The 19,551-nt window shown below is 33.6% G+C and overlaps 1 protein-coding gene across 4 annotated transcripts in view; it reads right to left on the bottom strand.

Annotated features, from left to right (window-relative positions):
• Positions 1–525: 525 nt before the first annotated feature.
• NT5C3A (5'-nucleotidase, cytosolic IIIA) overlaps positions 526–19,551 on the bottom strand; it is a 55,091-nt gene continuing 36,065 nt past the window's right edge. Inside the window, exons 1-10 of one of the 4 annotated variants that reach the window (XM_063107759.1) lie at positions 19,419–19,474; positions 14,799–14,853; positions 9,067–9,165; positions 7,772–7,841; positions 6,353–6,399; positions 5,551–5,636; positions 3,925–4,014; positions 2,599–2,761; positions 1,757–1,957; positions 526–1,203 (exon numbers count right to left, since the gene is read on the bottom strand). In XM_063107759.1, the coding sequence (XP_062963829.1) occupies positions 1,102–1,203; positions 1,757–1,957; positions 2,599–2,761; positions 3,925–4,014; positions 5,551–5,636; positions 6,353–6,399; positions 7,772–7,841; positions 9,067–9,165; positions 14,799–14,834 (894 nt within the window). In that variant the 5' untranslated portion in view covers positions 14,835–14,853; positions 19,419–19,474 and the 3' untranslated portion in view covers positions 526–1,101. Of the gene's footprint in view, positions 1,204–1,756; positions 1,958–2,598; positions 2,762–3,924; positions 4,015–5,550; positions 5,637–6,352; positions 6,400–7,771; positions 7,842–9,066; positions 9,166–14,242; positions 14,337–14,798; positions 14,854–19,418; positions 19,475–19,551 lie in introns of those variants that run through there. The other 3 variants (XM_063107758.1, XM_063107760.1, XM_063107757.1) reach the window with 3 other exon arrangements.

Genomic DNA, 19,551 nt, shown 5'->3' with positions numbered 1-19,551 from the left:
AGCTGGTCAGTTGTGGTTCATTGCCACCACCCAGCATCATGACAGAGCATCATACCACATACTGCTAGCCCAGGAAAAGATCAAAATTCGAAGTACAGTTTCTATTGAATGCGTATTGCTTTTGCACCATCATAAAGTCGAGCCTACTGTAAGTCAGGGACTGTCTGTAGTGTTTTAGTTACCGTGAGACCAAGCTACACTTTCTTTCCTACCTGTGGCTGTTGCTGAAAATTCTGTATTTACAATATAGTACCCTCTTTTACTGATGTTTTCAATGAGGGAAAATAATTTTCACAGGCCTCAGTATCTTCTGAAGGTCAGATTAAATTTTCCCTACAAGTATCTTTTTATCCTTAGAGTTATAATGTATAAATTTTGAAAATATTCCATCTAAATAGCCAGTACACAAGGACATTAGGATTCACAAATCAGGAAGGAGGGAGGGAGAGAGGGAGAAAAATATGGCAGGTGCTCAATATATATTTGTTGAATGTATGAAGATAGTCTTGACAGTAGAATTAAAAAGGCTTTTCATTTCATGTTTATTATCAATGCTTCCATATAGAAGATCGTGTAATGATTAGTGACATGTGGACACAAATAGTTTTTTCAATTACCACCTATCAGTCTTTTCTGGTAAATATTGATTTTCCCCAGACAAAATAACCAACATAATACAATTTCAGGAGGTGGTGATACCATCAGCATAATTCACCCAAACTGCAGAAATGGCAATACTTAAAATCATGCACATCATTTTACCACTTCATAAAACTTCCTTTTAAACTTCTACAAACTTTCTTGATATAAAAAAGACTCCTCAAAAACAGCATGATAACATTAACTACAAAATACACCTTGAGAGTTATTCTTCTAATTTTGGCTTTAAGATTTTTTTCTTTTAAAAATTTGTTTAAAAATATGGTGAGGAGTGTGTTGAGAGGTGAGAAAAAGGAGTTTCCAGTTGATGGATTTGACATGTCTGAAAACAGTTCAGTTATGCAAGAATATGTTATAAATAAGAGTCTTTCAGCAAGACGGACAGATGAGCTCTTGCATCAGTCACAGCCATGGGAGAGAGGTCTTCTTGAAGAGGCTTGTTTATAAAATCTTCTGTAAAATGGAGTTGGCTACCTCCAATGATTCATCTTTCACTAAAACAATATCGTAAGACTCCATGTACTTTTCTAAAAGCTCATCCACCTGATCAACAGCAAAACAAAAATAAAATTAACATGCAGGGAGAAGAAGCAAAAAATTTCAGTATGTGTCTCATTGTTAGGTTAGATCTGTGGGCAAAATGTAGTAAATTCACTTCCTTAAAACCTTTGAAATGAAGAAATACTTTCAACTTAAGACTCATTGACATAGAAGTTTCTCCCCATGGTAGCTTTTCTCCCCAAACGATCTCTCTCCAATCCAGTGGTTCCCAACTGGGATAACTGTGTCCAAGGAACATTTGGCAATGTCTGGAGACATTTTTGATTCTCATGACTGGGAAGTGCTGCCCAGTATCTAGTGGGCAGAGGACAGCGAGGCCCTCATTCAGAATGTATTGTACCCTCCCTTCCCCCAGTACCTGTACGGTGCGTCTGTGCATATCAACCCCTTCAGTCATCACCAAAGTGAAGGGGTAAAGAGCAATCAAAAAGTCTCCACGATAATTACTTTCTCAGGTGCCTTTGGCAACATTACCTACAGAGTTCATCCAAATGTATTCTTAAGAGAAAATTAAATGACAGATTTGTATACTTACTCTATCATTTAGATATCCAATTTTCAGAATGTGTTCAACATTGGCTACTCCGTCTGCCATTCTTAAGTCTCCTTGGGAGTCTCCCAGCAAAATGATGTTGCTATTGTCTTTTAGTTGGTTGAAATATCCTGTATTCTTCAAGGCACCATCATGTTTGTTAAATACGTGAATTAGTTCTCCTTTAAATCCTTTGAGCACCCCCTATTAAAAATATAAATCTATTGAAATAATAGGTTTTGAAATTCTATTTGATGGATTTTCATATTTTGGAGCTCTTAGCAGATGTCACTACTATTTCATCATATTTGTAAATTTATCTTTGACACTAGAAATATAGCAGCACTTAAATCCTTCACATTCACAATAAGTATAAAGGGCTCCAAGAAGTACATGGTTTTCTAGAGATTACTTTAAATGGTAAAACACGATGAGTTGAAAATTCAGTTTTCATTTTGTTCCTCAAGCAATCCCATTTTATGTACTTCATAATAAACTGTCTTGATTAGAAAAACTTATTCAAATAATGTCAGTTCTAATTCACTTTTTTTCTCCTCCTATGAATGTTAAGTCTTCAGAGTTGCTGCATTAAATTACTTTAATAGAAGTTTTGCTAATTTTAATATTAGTCTATGACTTGGGAATAAAAGTTTAAAAGCAGTACATTATTTTAAAAATATGTATATAACAGTGGGAAAGATAATGTGTCAGTCCCCTAGTAGGCCTATCAACTTGGCCTAATTTAATGAATGTACATTAAATAATAATAAATTACAAATGAATTTACAAGATTACAGTATTTTCAAGTTTGAAAGTGATTATGAGGAATGATTTGGTATTCTTACGTTTTCATCAAAATCCATGAAGTTGGATACTACTTTGACATTTGGATGATAAACACCAGCCTGACGGATAACCTCCTCTAGTACATCACCAATCCCAGCCGAAAATATGAACACGGGAATACTGTGTTGTTGGAGCTTGTCAAAGAAATTCTCGTACCCTTCCCTGTAAGGTAGAGGTACAACTGATTGTTAAAGGGCAACATATGTCTCCTTTGCATTTAGAAGTTAACAAAGAGAAATATTTCTACCTAATTCTGTGGCCCATGTATTGTCATTTCAAAATGATCCCCCGGTACAAGTTTTCCAAGGAACAGTTACCTCTTTACCTTCCTCTTAATCAATTCTAATAGAGCAAACTAGGTGTTTTTACACTCACATTGAATATGGATATAAGCTTACAGTTAACAATTTATACCATTTAAAAAGAAATAATTAAACCACACCTTGAAAAAAACCCATTTAGGGTAAGCTGGAAGTCCACCTGCTTAACAGAAAGGCAGAGCAACGGGAACTCAGCTATGTCCTCTTCACACCTGGCAGCTCTCCTTCCTAGATCTTAAACCCTTTTCTTCCCTTTTGACTCTTTCTGGGCTATAGATTAAATAAAGCTGTCACTGCCTACAAAGGATACTTATTAGCTGTCCTCACACTTTTTCTGACAGTTTAATGCTTCCCTCCTTAGAAGTGATCATCTTAAAATACAGCATCTTCCCCTCTCCCCCCAAAAGTAGCATCATTATATTTGTCCAATGAATTGAAAATTTTAACAGGGAGTAAACAGTATTGAAAATAAGCTTAAAGCTTTTTTATATCTTATAATTCATCCATTACAAATATTTTAATTATGAGCTAAAACATATTCACCTTTCTTAGAAAGAGTTTTTAAAGAAGTTTGAGAATTCAGAAAGTAGATTCATGTAAATTTACAAATAGGGTTCTCAGTTAAATCCTTTTCAGCTTGATTTATAAACATTCCTTATTTCATGTCTTTCAAAAATATTTTGCTAAAAAGTTTCGAAATAGAAAATTTCAAAATAGTCTTGGTTTCATATATTTATAGGTTAGTCTTGAAATTTTTAATCTGGAGGAAGGAAATAGAAATTAGTACTTAAATCTCATAAGGCTCTTATTACCTACACCAAGACCTAATGTGTCATTCTAAATTCTTATCTCACCACTATCTATTTTGAGATAGGTGGCATATTTTGGATATGCTTATATATGGAATGTTGTTATATCTTGTTTTATTAAAAATATACTATTAAATACATATATAATAATAATTCAAGTCCGTAGACAATAACAAAAAACACCCACATTACTTACTTCAGCATAACATCAGATTCTGCCACAATTTCTTTAAGTTTAGCTCTGGGTAAAGCTTGTTCAACAAGCAAACCATGTGATTTAGTATACCTGGAGTTTATGAGAGAAGAAAAAAAGAATATCAATTAAAACTAATTAAAACTATTATCTGTATTACAAAACATTCTTCAGTGAGAAAAAATGAGTTTCATTCATCTTAGCAAGATTTAAATTTTAGAGATTTAAACTCATCACTAATCAGCGAATACCCATGTGTCTCAAAATGTGACATGCACATTCTTACTGCATTTTCCAGTTCTCTCAAACTCGGGCTTAGCTTAAATGGGTCAATAAGGTAATGAAAGGAAACTAGCTCTAAGCCTTTCTTCAGTCTACACATAAAAACTCAATCCAACCTTGGGAGGCATAATTATTTCTCTGACTGCAATAAGAATTAGAAAAAAGCTATTTTTTTTCATCTTCTTGTAGTTAGAATTTTCATGCTAAGTACTGAAGATGTTGCCTAATGAGCAAGAGAAAATCCTTGTCATGGAAAGCATTATACAACATATAGGTTGGCCTGCTTTATAATTATGTAAAAACACCTATAATCACAGCATTTCAGTATAATGGGCCTTCAGAATCTAACTCTCACCCATCGTAACCATGCAAACAGCCACAAAAAAAAAAATAAAAGGAAAGAACTTATCTCTTGGTCTGATTCCTGAAATACCCCTACAATACTCCTAAGTGACACTTTCTGCCTATGTCAGCTTCTGTCACACATCAGGAAGTTCATTCTCCCAGGAAGCTTATACAATTGCCAGAAAACTCTAATTACTAGACAGTCCTTTGCTTTATCGTGCTCGAATCAATCTTCTTAAGCCTTCCAAGTCTAGCCCCAGTTCTGCTGCTACAGGCACGTGGAGTAAATCTAATCTCTTTTTGACATTTGATAGCATAAACACAGATGAAGTGTGCAAGGTACCCTGTTAGGTAATGGGATGATGAAGACAAATATCATCCCTGTTCTCTTCAGATTTTAAACAGGTTGTTACTTCTCAAACCAAAGCATTTTCTATTCCTTGAAATGTTCCTCAGATGGGATGGCTCTGATTCCTCTGATCATCCTGGTGGACTTTGCTGACTCCTCTAAGTTCGTCAAGATTTCTCTCAAGAGCGCTCTCCCAGAACTCAGCAAAAGGCTTTCAGTGTGGTCTGCTTGGAATGCTAGATTGTGATTAATGCGCCCAACACCAGGGGTCTGTGTCTCAGTAACCATATCATCCGCTGGCTCCAGCTGAGTTCACAGTCAATTTAAATCCTGACTCATTTTCTTTACACCTTAAGCCACGTCTTGTCCGTATACTTCTTTAAAAAATTCTTGTTTTAATTTAAGACTTATATACAGGATTTAAAATTTATTCTACTAACTTCATCTTAAATTAAACAAAACGAAACAAATCTTAGACTGTTAGAGTGATTAGAGGATTAGAATTCATTTTGTTATACTTAATTCACTGCTCTAACTCTCACTGTACAATTTATTAATCTATTTATACACTATATAGGGGAAAAATAAACCATCAGCTGTAACTGTAATGTTGTTTTATCTTTTAATCCTCCCACCACTCAATACACACTTACCATTCTACCATATAAGGGTACTTCTCTTCTACAGTAAGAACAGGATCAATTTCAATGGCATAATATTTTTCTTTTAGTTGAAATAACTGGAAAGAAATGAATCATTTAATCCTGAAGATTATAGAGCTTTGTCATTAATCTGCTTAGTTTTATAGAAAGCAAAACAAGGTAAACAAGTGTTTTCCATAAACTGCTTTATAGGTAAAGATTAAATTGAACTAATGTATCAATCAATTGAAGAGACTTTTGTTGATCTTAGTTTACATGAAATTAAATATACTTTGCAAAAAGCTACCTTTCTTTTGTAAAGTACTTTCAGGTAAGCAATTCTGTAAAATTAACCAATAATCAAACTATTACTACAAAAAAAACTTTAGGTCTCATATAAAAGTATTAAATTTGATTCACATTTTGAATATGATTTTGTTAAGACATACACAGATAGGCACTTAAGCAAAGTACTGAAGCAATCTCCTGGCCAATTCAAGGGAGCAAAACCTACAAAAAACCATTGGTTTTAATTTTCCAGTTAATGTAAGGACACCAGAGTATTTTGGTAATCATTTAAAAGTTTTTAATCTAAGTTTTGTTATTGTTAAAAAGTTACTGTTAATTTTTTCTTTAAAATATGTTGAGAACATGTAAGTCACATAATAATCCCTTTATTGAATGCTTACTATGTGCCAGGTACAGCTCTAAGCGCTTTGCATCCGTTCTTGTTTACGTGAAAGAACCTGAAGGAATCCTCAGGCAAAAGAGTTATGAGGTCTTTGAGGAACTCTGGATTACTGAAATTGTTTACCTTTTTTCGACATTCATCTGTAACCAGCTTACAGTTGTCAATGACATCTAAAGAGAAAGCAAAGTAGGCATTAAAAAAATACTCCGATTCATGCTACCAGTACCATGAATAACTCGTTACTTTTAAGTTGAAATGCTAAGTCAACTAGCCGGGTTATGACCACCTTTGGTCTCAGTGGCACAATTCACATAGCACTAATAGAGAAGCTAATGGTTTTAAAAGCTGAGACTTAGTGATTGCTCGGTTAGGCTACTGAGCTAGATAATTCAGTATCTTCAGACACTGTGAACTGTGTACCAATTGTTTCCATTTCCTCCTTTTTTTAAAAACCAAACAGAAGCAAGAAACATATCCTTGAAATACATCTATTTCTTAATAAAAAGATAATAAATGCTCAATGTGAAAATCGGGAAAATACAGATTACTGTAAAGAAGAAAACAAAAATTACATTTTTACCATTCAATATAAATTACTAATAATATTTTACTATATTTCCTTTTAAAGTTTTATGTATATCAATTAGATAAGAGATCATACCAAATCCATAGTTTTGAATCCTTTCTTATTCATTTCACATTGTAGTCTATATTTTTCCATGTAATTAAAAGTTCTCCATAAACATCATTCATAATGGTTGTATAATCTCAGGTATGTGGGCAGAGCAGGACAAGATTTATACCATTTCTGCAGTGTTAAGCTTTTTAAGTTGCTTCCAGACTTTTGCTATTATAAATAATATTTTGAGCTTAGTTACAACTACTTTTGTGAATAAAGCTTTTCCCCCTGCATTTGGGATTACTTGCTTAGAAATCTCCAAAGAAGAATTACTGGGTCAAAAGCTATGAAGATTTTTAGTGTTTTTAAAAATAAAAATTATCAAAACAATTTCTCAATTTATATATGTACTAATGGTAAATGAGAGGGCTTATTTCACTGTGTACTTGTTACGCTGATGAATATTATTTTAAAAACTCACTGCCAACTAGGAATGCGAAAAAGATATATAATCTTAGCCACAAAATTCAACTTGAGATTTATTTAATAACTTACCTTTTATTTAATTTATACATATATAACAGAAAAATTTGGTAGAATTCCTAAAAAACACAGTGTTTGATGAATGCTGTTTCTCTAGGTTAACCCACAGTTTAAAACTCTTTTAATAAACAGACCACATTTGGTTAGAAATATTTCAAAATTCTCCATTCCCTCTGCTGCCAAAGCCATACATGAAAATAACCATTTATATAACATAGGGAAAAACAAATCCTTAAAACATAATAAGAAAAAGCAGGTCCCCTCACTTTTAATATCCAAAAAGAATTTTCAAAACCCAGTCATTTCACAGGTAGTACAGGTAAAAAGGATCTTAAAATAATGATTACTTTCAAAAATTTGTTTAAGAATACCACACTTACTATGACATGTTGGGCATCTCTTCCCTTTGTAGGAAAATCTACTTAGTGTCATATCAAAGTCTGTTATCACCTGTAAGAAAAGGGAGAAAGGCACTATGTAAACACAGCCACCATGGCCAGAAGTTCTGTGTGCCATCCGAATGCACACTGCATGCTTCTTAGAGGCATGGAACTGTGCTTGGTCTCTGGCCACCATTGTGGGTTATTCTCTCTACACTGAGTTTTCTCAAAGCAGTTCATTTATAAAGTCCTTATAATGACCTTAACTACAAGGTGCTATCTTAAGTGCCCTAGCGTTGCCACCAAAAATCTGATTAAACAATACAGGAATGTGCAATTGTAGTGATACAGTCACTCTTCTCACTAGAGATGAAACATTGCACAATTTCAACCAACTTGGTCAATGTACAAAAATGCAGTGGAAGCAAATAAACTATATGAAGCTCTTAATTACTGATACTGTTACATGCTGGATTTAACTTTCTCATTTAAGAGAAACTATACCACTGAATGAATGACACAAAGAAATAGCACGCCACAGGCTGGCCAGGTAGCTCAGTTGGTTGGACTGCACTGTTATAACACCAAGGTTAAGGGTTTGGATCCCCATACCAGCCGGCCACAAAAGAAGAGGAAAGAAACAGCTTTCCCCCACTTGAGACTTAGGAAACTGGGTTAAATATCATTTTTTAGAAATGTTTAAAAAAAGAAATTTTTTTACTGAATATCCAGATTGTTAGTTTAATTTACATTTAAAATGTTCCTTAAAAAAAGAAAGAGAATTCTTTAAAAATTCAATTATCTCCTAATAAGGTTATATCTTAATTTGAACTACTATGATTCAGTTAATTAAAACACATGAAACTGTACACTTTTTAATACTGTTCTTAAAATGGTTTAATACTTGTGCACATTAGTTAGCTTAGTACTTAATACTAAAGAAAACCTAAATTTATCTCAAGGCTATTAATTTTTGTTTGGTTTCCAACAGGGTATTCTGGGTATTTTAGACCAACTCTAAATATATTTTGTAGGGGCCGGCCCGTGGCTCACTTGGGAGAGTGTGGTGCTGACAACACCAAGTCAACCCTTAAGATCCCCTACTGATCATCTTTAAAAAAAAATATAAATAAATAAATACATATATTTTGTAGATTTTACATTCCTAAAGGACAGGCAAAAATTGTGTACCTAAACTTGCTTTATTCAGATTTTACCAAAACAGGAGATGAATGAGTTTGCTTGAACATTAAAAATAAAAGCTTAATAATAAAGCCTTCTTTATAATTATTCACCTGAAGTTTGGCAGCTCCTCCTTTGATAAGACCACAGATAATTTCTTCTACTCTTGAAGGGTTCTTGATGCGAACTGAACCTTTCTGAAATTCTGGCATCTAAAAAGTAAAAAGAAATTAACTTTGTAATTCCTCTTTTCCCAGGTTCCTTTGATACCAAGCAAAAACTTGTATTATTTAGAGATATAAAAATGCTGAAGCATTATTTTTAAAAAGGAAGACGCTCTATCAAATTACCATTAATACACACCAAAAATTTTAAAGCACATCAGTAATTTCCAACTAGAAGATTAAGACAACTACATTTGTAATTCATTTACTTTATCTGAAAGTATAATTTTCTAATTATAAAAATAATGCATGCTTACCACAGAAATAACAAAAATATTAAAAAGAAAATTGCCCACAGTTCTACTACTTGAAAAACAAGTAAACATTTAAATTTATTTTCCATTAGTTTAATTTCTGTGATTTCAAACATGCATGTATCTGTACCTAGTTTTATCCCATTCTCATTATATACTTTTGCATCTGGCTTTTTAAAATTAATGTTATTACATGTATAGTTATAAAAAATGTTTTTAACAGAATTTTTTCATCAAAATGGAACAGTAGAGTTGAATGGACAATAATATTTGAACTCTGTGATAAAGTTATTTCTTGTAAGAACCTTTGCTTAAATTTTAGCTTGTATTTACACTTTTATAAATATGAATAGGAAACAAATATTATATTGTTATTACCAGGTTTGTATTTGTATAGATAATTAAAATATTTAAAATATTTTAAAATTTGAGAGGTTGCTTCACAATCTTTGCTCCTTTTAATTGTACTATGTCCCAAACAACTTATTGATTGTTCTTGGAATCCATTTTTCAACAGATTTATTTCAAGTTAAAGTAACTCCTAAATAGCATTAGAACACCTGGGCTTAGGCTGCTGCTAAGCTGGTTTATTATGAAGACTTTAGGGTTGCTCCACAGTTTAGTGTTAAGTACTGTTTCTTGTTTCTACCCTATCACAAACAGAATGACGCTGATCAGACAGAAATCAGTACAAGAAGCACAGTGCTCTTACAGGACGTGCACACGTGCAAGATAACCGGGAGGGGGAAATTATGAACCATTTCATAATTTCATAATTTACACAGTATAAGCTCAAATCAAGATTCTATACTGGTTTGTTCTGGATAATCTTTGTTTACTTATATGCTTTTATTCTGGGTATGTTTTTGCCAATATTAACATATGAGGGTACTTCAAAAAGTTCGTGGAAAAATAGACTTAAAATACGAATCTTTCCATGAACTTTTTGAAGTACCCCTGTACTTTGTGTGTGTTATGGACATGATTATGAAAAACTCCCTAGACCTTCTGTCTTTGCTACAAGAGAATCTGACCAGGTTCCATGTATTTCCTACAGAAGCACAAGAGCAGAAACTGAAAAAAGGCTAGAATGTCTTCCAAAGACTGGAAGATGATCACAGAAATGTACAGAAAAGAGAATTCTAACATAAAATTTTCTCCGTGTATGAAAGACCTAGGCCTACGATATACTTCATTTTTAAAAGTCATATTTAAATAGGATGATAGGAAAACGTGCAATGCAACTGACCTTGATATAGTGATTCTTTTAATTTAACTGGACTTTAAAGAGTTTCATTGGATCAAAGGTTATCAAAATATTTATTTTATAATGATTTTTAATAGATGAGAACGACAAATAGGCACTTGTTCCTACATTCCTTTTTTATTCTTTTTTTTTTTTTTCAGAGGCTGGCTGGTGCGGGGGTCCAAACCCTGGGCCCTGGTGTTATCAGCTCCACACTCTCCCAAGTGAGGCACGGGTCAGCTCCCCTTTTTTCATTCATTAATCCGTTTGTTTACTTAACAAACATTTACCATGTGTCTACGTTGTGCCACACACTTTTGCTAGATGCTAGGAGTATGATATCAGATAAGCAGTACTTATACTGTTTTCCTATTGAGTTTTAGGGACCATTGCTGTTTTGAAATATCACTTCTGTAGCTGTCTTCCAAATACCTCAGCTAGTAAGTTCATCTCCTGACAACTAAATTCTGTTCTTACCTGAGCCTGAACTAGCAGATGTATAGTAATCAGCACATGCTTGATTCAATAACTAACCCATTATAGTGAAAGCAACAGAGGATATATGTCTCCGAATATATTTTCACCAAGAAAATTAAACATTTTATTCCAGTGTGTCTAAACTGAGTAAGATGTCCTGCCTCCAGCAAATCACATCCTTAAGTTTCAGATAATGTTCAGGAGAATCACACCAAGACCACTTCAAAGGAGGCAGGTTCCTGCTGAGCTAACAACTGCAAGGAAGGTTTATTCTAAATCAGTATGGATGAAAAGGAACCAGTGGCTACAAGCACTGGTAGTTCTGCTTCTGTGCAACATGCAACCATTCATTTTCAGATAAATAAGTAGTAAATACCCAAACAGCATTGGAGTGAAATAACGGTGGGAATCATGAATGAAAGAGCAGCTACTTTCTCCACAGAGCACATCAGGGTGGAAGAAACGTGTATGAAATGTAAAAATGATCATTATACCTGCCTAGGATTATATACTCTTCTCTGGCAACACACACACTATGTCACTGAAGTATATGAAAAGTATTTCTCAGGAACTTGACCTGTTGGGCATTTTACTCAAATATTTTAGAATGCAGTCTGAGAAATACAAGGGAAGACTGACTACTGCATGAAATATGTCAAAGAGCAACTAGGTCACATATATTTGTTACCTTTCCAAATCCCTCCCTTCCATATTCCTCGTGGACGAAAATATACCTGGTTTGGTAACAAGAAGGCCAAGTTATTTTGAATTGTCCAAAACCTTTTCAATTTGATTATGATACAATTTTATGGAAAATAAATAAGGAGCTAAAAATTTCCATTTGTGATAAAAAGAAAACAAATTCATTTTATAATAAGGCCATAATGTGAAATGTTGGGGAAGGAGCAAAGCCGTCCTGACAAGAATCAGAGCATGTCAGGTGGCTGGAGCCTAATCTGAATCAACACGAAGATGACTAAGAAAGACCTAAAATGTATTTATTCTGACTGATCTTTAAGATATTGTATTTGTACACATGAAATGATCTCTTAATCGTCTGTCTAATTCCACATTCAAAGAGTAATGATTTCCAAAGAAGCTGATTTCCAAGTCATGCCACATTTTATTGACAACTCAGTAGCAACGTTAGATTACTTGGATACATTGGGATAAGACAAAAATGAGTATCTCCATGTTACCAGGTTTCTGGGCTTGGCTTGGTATTATCAACCCAGTGATAATATCCCAGGCCAATGATCATCATACTTCCCAAGAAGAGATTATTACAACTTCAAAGTTTAATTCTGTTTAAACTATGATTAAAAATATAATGTTAAGTTTTGATTAAAAAAGAAAGACACACAAATGCATTTTCTTTGTAATAATGTATTGTTATTCTTAAACTAAAAATAAAACACAAAATAAACTAAGGGTTAGTATAACTCACAATGTACACATAGTATAATTCATATTTTCACAAAAGATTAAAAAATTACTTATACTTTTTATATATATATATATAATGCTCATCTCTGTGAGTTTTTAATTACCTTAATATTATCCTGTATTTTTCTGGAAAAGGCCCGCATAAAAATTTGTTTAAATCACTTAAGAATCTTAGACAGATGCTGTCAGGGAAATAGTCTCTCTTGGTTTTTCATTGTTCGTATTTGGTACAGGCAAAAGACCTTATTACTGCACTGGTACAAACGAGTGGGCACTACAATTTTTATGACACTACACTAAACGTATAGATTTAAAGCCACCTATTCAGACTGGTGGTATTTTACGCACACACATAGATCGTTCTATAATTTATTTGGAAGACTATGCATTACTACATTTTAACGACAACCATCTCCCCTGCCTACCACATATTTGGCCTGTCTCCACATTAAGGTAGTGTAGGCCAAATTCTTTCATTCATTCATTCACCATATACAGTCAATTAGTATAAGGCACTGCATTAAGCAGTTCTGTAAGAGCTATGAAAGTTTATACTCAAGACACATATTCTTTAACATGGATTGTAATATAGGAACCCAAATAACTAACAACACATTGCCAAGATGTCCAGATAAATAGAGAGAAACAGCAGAAACAGAGATTACTTCTGCTGGGGCTAACAAATTAAGAGCCAAAGAGCAAGGTTTTCGAAGAGAAACAGGATTTGGATATGCTGACACTAGGGAAGAGTCAAAGTGCAGTGTCTAATGTAGGAAAGAGAGAAATAGCTCTTTGGAACTGATGTAAACACAGAGAACAACACCGTACAGAGCTGTCAATGTAAAAGATCTATCAACATTTTTAGAAAAGCGAACCCAAGATAAAAATTATGTCAATCACTGCAATAATACAGATGTGCTAAGTATCCATTATTAATTAGTTAAAAATTAAATAATTAAATTAATAAATTGAATTAACAGTCTGAGCAATTATGGCTTGAGTAAATTGTGAGACACATGCTAAAGGGTTCTAAGACCCAAGTAACAACAGATTATATACAGGGTACCACTAATATTACATTGTTTTGTACTGGCCAGCTGACAAAAACAGGAAAACAAACAAAAAATTACATTGGTTTTATGGTTGGAGATTCCTACATCATTTGTACTCATTTTGGTTTTAAAAAAAATCAACTCAAACAATAAAATAAATTTTAGATGGTTTAATACTACATATCAGAGATATATACTCAATCCCAGTGAATGAAATGATAATCATGCAATGGATACAAAGACTGTGTCTATGCTGAATAAGACATTTATTAAATATGACAAGGCTGTTTGCTTGCTAAGCCATGTCCTAGTTTATAGGCTCAAACCAGAAAAAGAAAGTTAGAGAGAAAGAGAAGGATGAAAAAAAGAAAAAGAGGAGAAATAACAAAAAGAATAGGAAGACAAAACAAGAGGGATCACGGGGCTGTTGTCCTCTTTAAAAGACAGAATTTTAAAAATTGAAAACAGAGAACAGACATATTTTCTCCCACAAAAACAAATAAATATGCTACAGACATGGTTAAAATACTAACATGATGCAGGAGATTAATTACTGAGCGCTCACTATGTGTAATTAGGACTTCACATACTTTTTCATTAGCTATAAATAAGAACAACGTGAGGCTGGTTTCCACATCCATCTCTTGAAGGTGAGATTATTGTCCTCGATCAAGGGCACCACAGCTATTAAGGAAGGAGTTGAGATGTGACACCAGTTCTGACTTCAAAGCCTATGTTTTTCCTACCTCATCCTAGCATATAAAATGCAATGAATTTACTGCTATGCAAGAAGTATTTCTTAAAATTTTGAATGCTCGTCATTTTAATTCAGAGGCCTGAGATAAAATATTTCATACTGTATGATTTAACTGTGTTGTTGCTTAGCAAAGAAAAGTTATCATAAAAAGGAATAGAGCAATCCTCATATGCTGAGAAGCACTATTAATGCACATTATATTTCAAGCAGAAAAATTTCAGAGATAGTCTGAAATTCAACAAGAATTTAAGGTTCTATTGTGTTTATCAAGCATTGTGAAGAAAGATCTGCATAAAGTTTCAGTCCCATAATTATCTGGTTAGAGACAAAGGTGAAAGTGGTGAAGATTCACCCTTAATAAATGGAACTGGAAATATTCAAATACCCACCATTTTCACATGTACAGCAGACCCTCGATTAGTCATTTCTTGATTATCCAATCTTCTGGATTTTCCCAGGTGATGTCACAGCAAAAGAGAGAAAAAAAGGTACACGTGACATACATAAATTTCAGGCTCTTCCTGTATACTAATAATATACTAAGGTGATATATACATATATATATATATATATATATTTTTTTTTTTTTTTTTTTTTTTTTTGGCAGCTGGCTGGTCTGGGGATCAGAACCTTGGGGATATGAACCCTTGACCTCAGTGTTACGACACTGTGCTCTAATGAGATGAGCTAACCAGCCAGCCCTAAGGTGGTATTTTTTGGTATGATTTAAATACCAAGTTATTATAGGCAAAGGTTTTGCTCTATCTGGCAAAGTTTTGGGTTAAAATTTTTGTATGGAGGATGTGAAGTTCTATAAGAACTTTCATTGTGTTAAGAATATTTGAATAAAGACTTACGATGAAGTACATATTTAATAGAAAATGCCTTAATGCAAGAATATTTTCTCTACCTGTAAGGATGAAGTTTGTGGGAATATGATGTGTTGCTACTACTGAATGAATGTAGGGATATATAAATAGAACAAAGTAGGGCTGGCTGGTTAGCTCAGTTGGTTACAGCGTGGTGGTAATAACACCATGGTCCAGGGTTTGATGCTTGTTCCAGCCAGCCACCAAAAAAATAAATAAATAAAATGAATAGAACAAAGTCAGCAGAAATATAATGCACAAAAGTCCAATTTTTCTTTTTCTTCTTCTTATATTAAAATCTTTAATTTTGTGATATGATATGACTACGATCTGAGCTGCATTTGAATCTAGCGTAGTCTCTGCCACAAAACAGACATGTGACGGGGTTTGTCAACTGAATGAATATTTTGGGGTTTGGGTGAAGTTTATACATACCTATTCATTAAGCCAAAAGATGCAGTTTTAAAAATATCCCTCATCATTATGCTAATTTTTTTCGTTTTTGCAGTCTATATCTCAGGGAAAATTACTAATTTATTGTTGTTCCACAATGACTCGACTTTAACTTTATTCCAGATAAGCAAAATTTTGTAATCAAAGCACCATTTAAAAGGGCAACTTGCGGGCTGGCCAGTTAGCTCAGTTGGTTAGAGCGCAGCCTTATCACATCAAGGTCCCGGGTTCAGATCCCCATACTGGCCAGCCACCCCAAAAAATTAAATAAAAGAGCAACTTAGCTGAAGGAGGAGGGGTAGAGATCTGTTTCCTAAACAGATCTCTAATAAGAGGTTAGGCATTAGATCTGTGTTCTTTATAATCAAAAGGTGTTAGAACAGATATGTCAAATTTTCTCAAACCTAAAATCCAGCCCACTTCCCTCTTCCATTTTAAGTCCATGAAATTGAGAAACGTCTTTTCTCCCTGCTCCCAGAAAGGCTGCAAGTAAGTTGGTGGATTGATCATTGATGGCATCTTAGAAGTGAGTAAACAGTATTTCCAAATAGTAAGATGACACTTGCGATTGTTCACATCTGAGAAATAATGTAGTGTCTACAGCTGTACAGATGTAGCAGTAGTAGCAGTCTTTAGATAATTATAGTCAAATTTAAGTAAACTTTCCTTAGTCTAACGTCTTTCTGTAACAGTCATCTATCTTCAAGGAAAGTACCACAGAAGCCGCTTGCAAGTCTGTTTCTTCATTTATAGAAACCAAATCATAAGCCATTTTAGGGCCGACCCCGTGGCTCACTCGGGAGAGTGCAGCGCTGGGAGCGCCGAGGCCGCGGGTTCGGATCCTGTGTAGGGATGGCCGGTGCACTCACTGGCTGAGCGCGGTGCGGGCAACACCAAGCCGAGGGTTATGATCCCCTCACCAGTTACAAAAAATAATAATAATAAAGCCATTTTATTAAGCTTGAAAAAGAACGTGGTAAAGTACAGCAGAGTTTACAAAAATAACACATAATCTGTGAAAAGTTTGAAAAGCTCAAAAGAAAATGGAATTCAAGTGGTAAAGAACTAAATACATTTTAATATCTGGGAATCCAAGATCTTTTTGTTACACACAGTCAAGAAACACAGTTCCTCTCTAGCCTCTACCCCTAAGTATGGCTTTTTTTTCAGCATTCATTTTTAATTTTTTAAAAAGAGAAAAAAGCCAGTATTAGTAAATAAAAGAATAAGCACCTCTCTCATGGTCTCTTCAAATTTTATTTAAACAAAACAAAGACAAAGAGTGATCAGAAATTTGATAATGGCCAATTTTAGGCCTTTTTGTTTGTTTGTTTTTTGATAAGTAAAGAAACAGCTCGTGCAAGTTTCAACTGAAGATCTTCCATTTCCAATTCTCACTGGCAGTCGATCAGAATTTATTACCCTTGTTCAAAAATGATCTCACATGAAGTGATATTGCGGTCCTTATGCAAAAATCACTCCGAAGTCTGTATCATTATAAAAGTGTAAAGACGAAAGCATAAATGTCAACATTTTGGCATTATTCAAAGGAAGACACTGAAAATTAGGGCAGGGTATTTTTAAACCAACAGACTTGTAAACCTATACCTGATATATAAAGTTCTGGCTTACTTTGCCAACAGTCATCTGTTGCAAATGCTTCAAGAGAAGAGCTGCTGGAAAAAACACATCAAGTGTAGAAGATGTGTTCAAAAATAGAAAATACTACCCTTGAACTATGAACTCTCTTCAAAGGAAGTTTTTTCAAAAAGTTTTAAGTCTTTGGAATCTTTAAAAGTGGACTGGAAAATACAGAAAATGGAAAATACTTTATGTGCTTTCAGTATAAGGTCTCTACTATAACTGTTCATTACAAGGAGTATGTAGGACAAGGCTAAAGACTGAAGCAAGAGGTAAGAAGAATTTCACTTAAACAGCACAAACTTAATCAATTGAAAATTTTAGTTAACATGTTATTTCATTCTGAGATGATAGTTTACAAATCAATTAATGAAAATTGGTGTGTCTACATGAAAGAAATTTACTTGCTTTAAAACAAGTGTTAAAGTATTTGTATGCAAACAGCATTTTTAAAGGCCTACTTAATCTGTCTTATAGGAAAGTGAAAAAAGATTAAATTTGTTATTATAGCTTTAAAAGTTGTGTCTGCTTTAATTTTTATACTTGCAGAAACATGTAAACTGCACCAATAAGGTAATAAAATATTGAATGGTAAACTGTGTATTACTTGCACAAAAAAGGTATATATTAATATAATATGGACAAGGTATCAACAATAGTACTAACATCCATGATGAATCAATTTTTACTGCACTTATCAGCAACCTGCATTATTTGTCTTCAGCTTGGGTTTTTAAAAATGTCACTTAGGGTGATTAGCACGTGGAAAATTAAACTATAAGTGTATTTTTTCTGTAGGGTGTAATCATTTTCTTGGGGCATTTAAATAATTCTCCCTAATCAGATTTTAAATTTAGCAGTGAAAAAAAAATACACAAACTGGAAAGTGAAACCTTCTCGATACTGACATAAAACAAAAACGAAACTGAACAGCAAAAGATGGGAGGGGAAGAAGATGGTGTTAGAGGAAAGAGAGAAAAAATAGATATCAAACAGTAGTTATGTAAAAATTGGCAATTTGTACCAATTTTCTTAAATGATAAAACAGCTTCTCGGTCAGAATTTTATAGATACTTATGAAAATAAACAATTTCAGAGCTTAGCGTTTATTCCTCTATCCTTCCCACCCTCACTGCCTCTAATATCTAATAGCATTTTTCAAGACAAGTAAACCAAGGCACATGAGAATTGAGTAATTTATACTGATGACCCTTATGGCACTCTGAATTCTGTCCTTGAATTTGTCCTAGAACAACAGCATAGGTGGTAAACAATATCCAGAGATGCAGGGCTTGGATACAAGCTGCCAACAGATAAAGCAAACTGCTTTAAGAAACAGTCTGCTGCATGATCTAATTTTTCTAATTTAAAGAAAAGAAAAAGAACTATCTAAAGTGTGGAGAATTCAAATATTTAAATCTAACTTAGCCATAATATTCTAGACTTTTACTGTAACATACGTGTCTGTTTTTTAATATCCATGTTCGAATCTAAATTTTCAATACACAATTTGTTATAAATCAATAATACAGCTTTTATCAATTCATAAAACCTACTAGTATAATCCCATTAATTATATCCCGGGCAAAGCTTGCAGGCACAAAATAAAAATCAATAATCCTTATTACTAGCCATAGTAAATTGTTCCTAATCCGAGTGACACAAAGCATGTGGCTATCAGCAAAACTGAGTCACACAGCAACTGAATGAACAACAAAATCAGATCTTACAGTGTCTTCTCCCAACTTGGAAAGAGATTTCTGAAGGTACTTTACTTTTTCTTAACATCTCATGTCAAACAAGAAACTCTTAAAATTACAACAAATAAAATGTAATTTCTGAAACTTAAGACACTTCCAAGTTTTGCACGAATTCATATCTTTGCAAACTATAAAGAAGTTGTACATTATACTGGATCATTCTACTTTTATTTCCTAAGTTTGTTTTTTTTAATGCCCAAAATTTCAAAAGATACTGAATCAAATAAGAGTCATATGAAGTTAAACAAGAGAAACTTATATGTATACAAGAACTGTACACACTTACCCTGAAGGTAACCAGACAAGCTACGCCAGCAAAAGAAAATTCTTCCTGTCTGAGAAGTACTAATATAGCACAAGGTGCAACTGAGGGCGGGTCCAAAAGCCTTGACTAAGCCCTATGCAAAAACCTTGTGACG

This window comes from Cynocephalus volans, chromosome 9 (genome assembly GCF_027409185.1).
Source record: "Cynocephalus volans isolate mCynVol1 chromosome 9, mCynVol1.pri, whole genome shotgun sequence".
NCBI classification, from domain to species: Eukaryota; Metazoa; Chordata; class Mammalia; order Dermoptera; family Cynocephalidae; genus Cynocephalus; species Cynocephalus volans.
The sequence above is the reverse complement of the archived record's forward strand: the minus strand, read 5'-3'. Positions and strand labels throughout refer to the sequence as shown.